This window comes from Astyanax mexicanus, chromosome 8 (assembly GCF_023375975.1).
Source record: "Astyanax mexicanus isolate ESR-SI-001 chromosome 8, AstMex3_surface, whole genome shotgun sequence".
Taxonomy (NCBI): Eukaryota; Metazoa; Chordata; class Actinopteri; order Characiformes; family Acestrorhamphidae; genus Astyanax; species Astyanax mexicanus.
Genome location: NC_064415.1, coordinates 23,675,660 through 23,684,050, shown reverse-complemented (window position 1 = coordinate 23,684,050; position 8,391 = coordinate 23,675,660). Strand labels below are relative to the sequence as shown.

At 37.7% G+C, this 8,391-nt stretch overlaps 1 protein-coding gene across 1 annotated transcript; it reads right to left on the bottom strand.

Annotated features, from left to right (window-relative positions):
• Nucleotides 1-411: 411 nt before the first annotated feature.
• tkfc (triokinase/FMN cyclase) lies at nt 412-8,165 on the bottom strand. The gene is made up of 16 exons (XM_007248023.4): nt 8,039-8,165; nt 7,554-7,743; nt 6,401-6,693; nt 6,203-6,281; nt 6,026-6,115; nt 5,877-5,911; nt 5,662-5,746; nt 5,277-5,366; nt 4,707-4,823; nt 4,121-4,237; nt 3,768-3,905; nt 3,572-3,678; nt 2,839-2,942; nt 2,303-2,336; nt 2,104-2,193; nt 412-2,008 (listed from the first exon to the last, which is right to left on the bottom strand). The coding sequence occupies exons 1-16, from the start codon at nt 8,042-8,044 to the stop codon at nt 1,847-1,849; spliced, it is 1,737 nt and encodes a 578-aa protein (XP_007248085.1). The 5' UTR covers nt 8,045-8,165; the 3' UTR covers nt 412-1,846.
• Nucleotides 8,166-8,391: the final 226 nt, after the last annotated feature.

The window sequence follows — 8,391 nt, the reverse complement described above, 5'->3', positions numbered from 1 at the left end:
ACAGATACAGGAATACACTCTGTAATTTTAGAACCACAAGATGCTCCTATATTAACACTGGACCTGAAAAAAAGGTATAACAGGTGTAGAAACAAGAATGTTATATATATTATATATTGTGTGTTGTGCAAAAGTTTCTCCAAAGTAGTAACTTCAAAGAATAAAAAAAAAACTCATTGAGTTTCAGTGGAAGTCAATGTAAAAAGAACACTTTTAGCGTAATCTTAGAATTTCTACTGATCATTTATCATATATTTACATACAACGAACAAGTAAACTGTCAAAATCCAATTATGTAAAAATAATATTTATAATTTTTTTTGTGTGGCTGTAGTTATTTCAGTTCATTTATAGCCACTACTACTCATTTACAGACACTGCTTGTTTTGTCAAAATAAAACAATATAACAATTAAATTTGCTGAGTTAATTTATTAGGTTCAATAATGTTAGTGATTTACTCATTTAAACAACTTTCACATTCAAGCTTCTATATGTTTTTTTGTTCTCCATTACGGAATTTAATTGACCTAAAGTGCATTTAAGTCACAAGCAAATCTCTTTTTCATGGTCCTATTTCAGTCAATAAACTGTCTGCACAGTTCTTACCTCATCTGAATAACAAAATTAATGATTCTGTTCATCATGTATCATTTTCACAAGAAGAGTGATTCAGAGTTCAAATACCGGTAGTTGGAATAACTGACTGTAGGAAAACATGAACAATGCTATATCTCTTAAAGGGAAACCACCCATGGTCTGCAGACTAGGTGTAGTATGATGTGTAGCTCAACTCATCCCCAAATGTTTTGCTTAAAATACATTTCTTTCTTATCTCCAGTGTTAAATTCCAACAGTTAGGTTTCCCTGTGATAATATTGGCACTTTTTATTTTTACTATAGAAAGTAGTTTTTAAAACAAGATTTTGCTATATTATAAAAAGGTGGGGTAACACTTATAAAGAAGTAACTGACAGCCTTGGATTGAACAGACCATAGACCCATCCTTACTGTTCATTATATGGAGTAGCTAAGTTGTAGGCAACTAGCTAAATAATCCTGCTATTATTGGTCATTTTGTGTTGTGGTTGGATTAATAGACAATGAAAAAAAACTAAACTGGTGTTAGTGTAAAATGGTAAATGTGATCAAATTAGTTGTTAGCCAGTTAGCTAACATTAGTTTAGTTAGACAACACTCTCGCCAGTTTTTTTCTAATCTGGACCAGGACCAAATTCAGTTTAAAACATTCTTATTTATTCTATAAGAAGTGTGCGCTTACTCTTTAGCAGAAGCTCTGGGATCAACTAGACTGTAGTAGCTTCAGTTAATCTAAGAAGTAAACAAAGCAAACAGAGTTAAGCTCTGGTACTGTCATTAAATTGAAATGTAAATGGTTTGTTATAAGATACAAGAATTGTATACTCAATGAACACAGTCAGAGATGCTTCTTTTGGGAAAAGGAGCAGGTTTACAGCCTCTACTACATGAGTAGCTGAATCAGTCTCTTCCAGTGGTTGCAAATTTGAAAACATGGTAGATAATTTGGGCTTGTATAGAGAATGGAAGGGAATGGAACTATAAAGCCCATGTGTTTAACAGTCAACATTATGCAGCTGATTTAAAAGGAATAAATTATACATTCCTTTACCTATGAAAGAATGGTTACTATTCGTCATTTTTCATACATCTCAAACTTATCACTGATTAATAAATGATTTGTGTTTATGAATTTCGATAATAGTATAATATACCATTACTGTTATATCAGTTATTGTATATGTGTGGTTTTTCCAAAACAATATAGAGTTTTTTCTCTCTTCAGGCTTCCGTTGTACCATCAAAGATCAGTGGCTTTTCCCTCCCAGAGCCTCAAACACTGCTCTGAAAATGGCAGCCACAGCCACAGCACCAGGGTCCGGCTTGGTCAGGCGCTCAGATGCAATGTAGCTTGCCCGGCCTGCCTTGGCTGTAAGATCACGGGTAGATTCTGCACCCAATTCTGCTTTCTGTGGACAACAATGGAGATAAAAAGCAATAAGGCCTAAGTAAAGGAGTAAGGAATACTTAAAGATGACTGTTTAAGTGCTGATTGACGTTGTACCTCCACTGCAGCCTGTAGTACAGCCATATGGTCACCAGGTGCAGTCAACAACTTCATCAGCTCCTCTACAGCAGGGCACAATGCATCCAGCTGACGGGTATTAAAAACGGTGTTATTGACAAAAACGGTAGCTCTACAAAATGTGTTTTAAGGAGCTCAAATGCAGATACATACACTGTAATTTTACAGTTTTTCTTACCATAGTCCTGTCACCAGGCTCAGCACCACCATATCTATCAAAATAAACAGGAAACTATTAGCATCTACCTAACATTATCTAACTTAAAAGAAAACTGCACTGAATTATTTTGAGAAGATCTAAAAGAATAATTATGAAAGAAGTTCATCTGCAAACATTATATGAACAAACGTTTTGGGACATTTTTCTTCTGAAATCAAGGGAAATAAAAAAATATTTCTCCAGCTTTTGTTGGAGTAGCTGTCTCTACTGTGCATGGAAGCCTTTCTATCAGATTTTGGAGAATTACTGAGGATTTTATCTCATTCAACAACAATAGCATTAGTCTTTTTTTTATAATTGTATTTCTCATTTTTATCCCATTTTCTACGCAATTTACATAGCCAGCGCCTTAGTTCGCTGGACCACTCAGAGCCCGACAAGAGCCTTAGTAAGGTCAGAATGCTGAAAAAACACCACCCCACCTCATTCCAAAATAAATGGATGGAGCACAATCAGTCCAGAAAACCCATTTCCATTGCTCCACATTTCAGTACCTTTTCATGGCTTCAGTACCAGCTTGCAATGCTTTGGCCCAGTCAGCCCCACTCCAGCTTTCTCTCAGCTTGGGAGCAGCCGCTGTCAGGAACAGACTATACAGCTAAGGGAGGAGAAGAACAGAGCAGGGTTTAATACATATATAAGGGTTATTAAAGTATTTGAGCATTACATATATACATATATATAATATTTATCGAATTGACTGAAAATAACTTTTATCTGTACAGTTGTGTGCTGTATTTTCTAACTGTCAGATAATTTGAAGTATCTTTAGTTCTGGAGTGAACAGGAACTGCGTGAAACTGTTGTTGCACCCTCTTGTGGGTATACGAGAAATAACATGTAATCTATGGTTGGTGTAGTCCTTATTCTGACCTATAAAAAAAAAGAATCCTTGTATTCTAAAGCTGGAAAATTTACAAGAAAAAGAAAAAATATTTTAGCTTTAGCTTTTAATAAAAGTCAGTGTAGATTTCTAGGAGCTTTTCTATCTCTAAAAAATAATTGCCAGTGTTAAAAAAGACCAGATTGTCATCATTGTCAAAAAGTCTTTTTTTATTAAGATGAAAACCCGGTTTTGTGTATAATTAATACAGTATCAGTGGCTAAAATATGCTCAGAGCTAAAATATAAGTGGCTAAAATATATCTCAGAGCTCCACAGCTCAACAGAAAAAGAGAAGTTAGAGTACTTTTAATTAAATGTTTTTAATTTAAAGAATCTCAATACCGCTCCTGAAGAGCCGCCCATTTTTTCCTCCACCAATCGAGCAAGAGCTGTTAGCAGAAGGCATGGATTTCCGGGCACTGTGCTTGTCTGCATCCAATCCTGAATAGCTGATGCAGACAACAGAGAAGAGGAGCATTTAAAAAAGAGGCACTAAAAAGTTACAGACTATGTAAACAGGTATATAAACAGGTATTACCATTAGCAGCAAGGGCATGTGTGCTCCCACAATCTCCATCACCTGCTGCACGATCCAGTGCATTGAGCTCCTCTTGTCGCTGCAGGAGAACTTTACACACAGACTCCAAAACTGGACGTATCACCAAACTTAAAGGACCTGAAAATTAACATTTACATTAAAAGCTGCTTTTTGTGGCTCGATAATAATTAAACAGTTTTTAACTCGTCTTATAATGTGTCACAAAGGTACAAAAATAATTTTTTGTGGTTTTCCATTACCATTTGCATTGCAAAATGTGTGTGAAGGAGATGTACAAGAGATAGAGGAACATGAGGTTTTGGGGTAATCCGCATATCTCTCTGTGTTTCTACCTTGGTTAGGCTTTGTCTCAGAAGCAGCTGGTCTCTCTGCGGGTTCCACGTACATTGTCCTCCCACTCAGAATCACACTGCTGAGGTTTGGCCACGCTGGGGCTGTGGTTTTAGCATCTGCAGAAGTATTTAAATTACACGTCAATGCATGTGCTTCATTATTTAAATCAATTGTGCACATTATTCAACAAATTGTAGATTTATATGTGTATATAGCTTCAGTGGATTTTGTGTGTTCAACAGTCAGGCATTAATTTAGAGTACTTTCACACATATATTAAGGACTTTTAGAGTTTTCAGCTTGTTCCAAACCAAAATAACAGATGTAAAGGGCAAACATTTGGTAAATCCAAATGAGGAGGTTCAACTAAACCATAGTCCAGTTTGTTTGCAGTGTTAAAGCACAACTGACACATGTGGCTGTTAGCTCTATATATTGTCCTCACCTAATTCTCCTCACATTTCTGGAGTTCACACATGTGAAAACAACTAACAATTAGAAAACAGGGACTTTATTAAGCACAAAGAGATTGACTAATCATGCTATCAGAAATGTCAGTACATCATCTGAATTACAGTTACTCACCAAACAGTCGGAGTATCTCCTCATCCACCCTCATCAGAGTCAGAGACACACCCGCCATTTCCAGTGATGACATGAATGAGCCTGACATTACCCTGGCAACCACCACTCCACGCCCCGCTAGCCATAAATGAGAAATAATGAATGTTTAAGCCAACATAATATAATATTGTAATTATATCTTTTATACTTTACTAAAATTATACTAAATGTTGAGTGTGTCTCTATCGTACTTTCTATTTGTTATAGTCTCCATTGCACAGACACTCCCCCCTCCCTGCATTTAATTTTTAAATATCATGTATTCTTTTCTTACTGTATTACTATCAAATTTCAATATCTGTGTTTCTGTAATCTACTTTGTGTTGTTGCCATTTTCACTATCTCTATACTGCTCTAATACAAACCTTTGCCTCTGAAATTATTAGAGGGATTAATAAAACACTCTGTCTATCTAAACCATGAATAAAGACAATGTAAATTGTAAAGACAATTAATGCACCATTTGTTGTTTAGATTTGTGCCACGTGTTACAGTTTTGTCTGAATTTCATATAAAACAAGTTATTCTCACATAAGCAGTTAATGGCAGCTCTGCTGACAACAGCCATCTCCAAACTGGACAGAGCACCAAGATTATTCACACAGAGAATCACAGTGTCACCTGTTAAAAAAAAACATGACTTAAGAAATATGTGCAGTTTTTTGCTGCATGAAACAAACAATCAAGCAAACAAAAAAACTGTGTTCCCAACACAATATCTGCCATACTAAAGATATTAATATCCAAAACCATCTATTTAACTAAAACACTAAATATGCAGAGTGCATTAATAATTTCTTCTTGGCTAAAAATTCTACACAACAAAATATCATAATGTAAATTTTACACCTTTATCATGGAGCTCTACTGTAAATTTGAGTCTAAGACTTCTAACCCCTTGTTCTGTACAGCTTACCTGATTTTAGAGGCAGATGTGATTGGCTGGATGGGTCAGTCATGTGATCAATCATGGTTTTCACAACTTCATCAGCAGATGCCATCTGAAAGTACGCCAATCCATTTAAATTATCAGCTAATTGTATGGGATACCACGAGCTAAGTTCATGCAACCAACAAAGCATCAGAACATCAAGTGTGTGCCGCCAAAAAGCAAACAGTGGACTGACTAACCTTGGACCTTTTAATCCCTGGCTCTCCATGTATCCCTAGATAGACACACACATGCTTAGTTATATAATTTTATATACCTGACAAGACCTCTATTAATGATTAAATATAAAGAGCCATAAATGAAGGTTTGTTTGTGCTGTTTCTCTCACCTAGTCCTAGCTCCATGTCTCCAGGTGGAAGCTGAAAGGAGGGTAGGCATCCTGGTACACTGCATGGTGACAGACTGACGCCAAGGGTGCCTAGAATAAATAAAAAGAATAGAATTATAAAAAGACTCCTTATTAGAGATGGCATAATTTAAAATTTTGAACACAAATTATTCTCACCAACGCTCTTTTTTGCCTTTGTCAACTGGGCAACGATTACATCTAGTGCACAGCCTTCTTCAGCCAGTGCTCCAGCCAACTATCAATAAAGCAGAACATAAATAAAGCTTACAGGAAAACTCAAAAGGAACTGGGTTTACAGCATTTTCACAGGTCCACCAATTAAATGGTTCTGTAAACATCTGCTCAGTTTAGTACCTTATGAATGAACACTGTGCCACACAGTCCTCTTCTACCAGCTTTACTGGGTTGGGTGAAGGCACAGTCATCTGCCACAATCACCATGTCCACAGAGACTCCCTGTGCTCGTGCCTGTTCAGCAGCTAGCCCGAAATTCAGACGGTCTCCTGTGTAGTTCTTCACCAGCAGCAGAACACCTGAAACACCACTCTGCCAAAGGGTCATGATGGCTGCCAGAATGCTGCCTGGAGGTGGAGAGGCAAACACTGACCCTGCAACAGCTCCTGAGAGCATCCCTCTGCCAACGTAGCCTTGATGAGAAAACAGACAGGAAAATAGAATGTAAACAAGCATGTATATATAGCATAGAGCTGTACAATATTGTAAAAAGAAATCTTGCTTATATTTGGCATGATTTTTTTTATTTTTTGCAGATGTGCCAAAATAGTCAATAGTAAAGAACACCATTAACAGCAATTATTTTTTTTAAAGAATAGCAAGCAGCTTCCTTTAGCCTCAAAAACAGCTTTTCTATTGAAAAGGGTTTAAACATAACATCCTTATTTCAGTTAAGAAACTACTAATGAATAATAAAAGAGCACAAGCCTATCTACAGAGATGCCCTCTGGCAGGTTCTATATGTAAAGATGTATAGCCTCAATAAAGATCCATGTCTGTAAAATAGATGCATGTCTAAAAGCAATTTCCCTTTTGTTTGTAAGTTCAGTTCTTCTACAGCCACAAAACACCAGCAGATGAGATGGCTCTTCAAACCATCACTGATTGTGGAAACTTTACACTAGACCTCAAGCAGCTTAAACTGTGTTCCTCTCCACTCCTCCTCCAGACTCTGGTCTCTTTGATTTCCAGATGATATGTAAAATTTACTGATGATCAGTGATGGTTTGGAGAGGCATGTCATCTGCTGGTGTTGATCCACTGTGTTATATCAAATCCAAAGTCAGTGCAGAGTTTTCCTGGAAAATCTTACAGCACTTCATGCTTCCCTTCGCTGACAAGTTTTATGAAGATGCGGTTTACATTTTCCAGCAGGACTTGGCACACTGCCCACAGTACCAATTGGTCTTATATAATAATCAAATTTTCTGAGACACTGATTTTTGGGATTTCATTTCATTTTTTTAGATGCACTGGTAGTAGCAGATGTTACCTGCATGTGCGGGTTCATGTCCAGAACCACCACCTGACAGAAGTGCCACCTTCCCCTTTAGGAGCTCGAGGTCAGACCTGAGAACCACCCTGTGACCCTTCAGAAGCACCAGACCTCCATTGCTGCAGACAATCCCCTCCAAAGCCTCGTCTACACACCTCTCCACGGAGTTCAGCAGCTTTTTGGGCACCTGTCAGATACAGAACACAAACAACCCTTTAGACTATTTAACCACTGAGTGTAGAAACAACCTCTCTCACACGGATAAAACACATGCAGAGCAGGTGCAGAGACAGACTGAACTGGCTGCGTGAGCTGCAGCTGACTACAAACTAAACAGAGCTCACGTGTAAACAAACGCAGTTATCAGCTCGCGCTGCAGGAGAGAGGAGTACAGTAACTATAGCTGATGTTTACACGGCTGCATAACGGAGAACTCTGCTGATAAGAAATGAGTAAAAACTGAAAGTCGGTCTGCACTGTACCTCCATGCCTCCGCAGTCCGTCCACTAGGTAGTTCAGCAGTTAGTTAAGACAGTGAGGGAAGTGAGTGAGTGGTCTTTGCCCCAGACGGTGCAGCTCCCGCCCACCATGAGAGCAATAGACTGAACCAGAGTCACTAACAGAGAGGAGATTGCCCACTTCCAGAAGAGTCGCTCTTCCGGTTTAGTTTGGCCACCAGAAGGCGCACCAGAGTGATTCCAAAATGAAGGGGTCATATGGAGCAATTAGCAAAATCAGAGTTTATAAACGTTTTACTATTTTTATACTGAAAAAAATAATAATTTCCCTTAATACAGGACAAAATCAAATGTTACACCAGAGCAGTCATATTTTA

Coding starts and splice junctions, on each gene's coding strand:
- tkfc (XM_007248023.4), bottom strand. Junction 5,747..5,876: donor CAGGGATTAAAAGGTCCAAG/GTTAGTCAGTCC, acceptor GCGTACTTTCAG/ATGGCATCTGCTGATGAAGT. Junction 4,238..4,706: donor GGAGATACTCCGACTGTTTG/GTGAGTAACTGT, acceptor ATACTTCTGCAG/ATGCTAAAACCACAGCCCCA.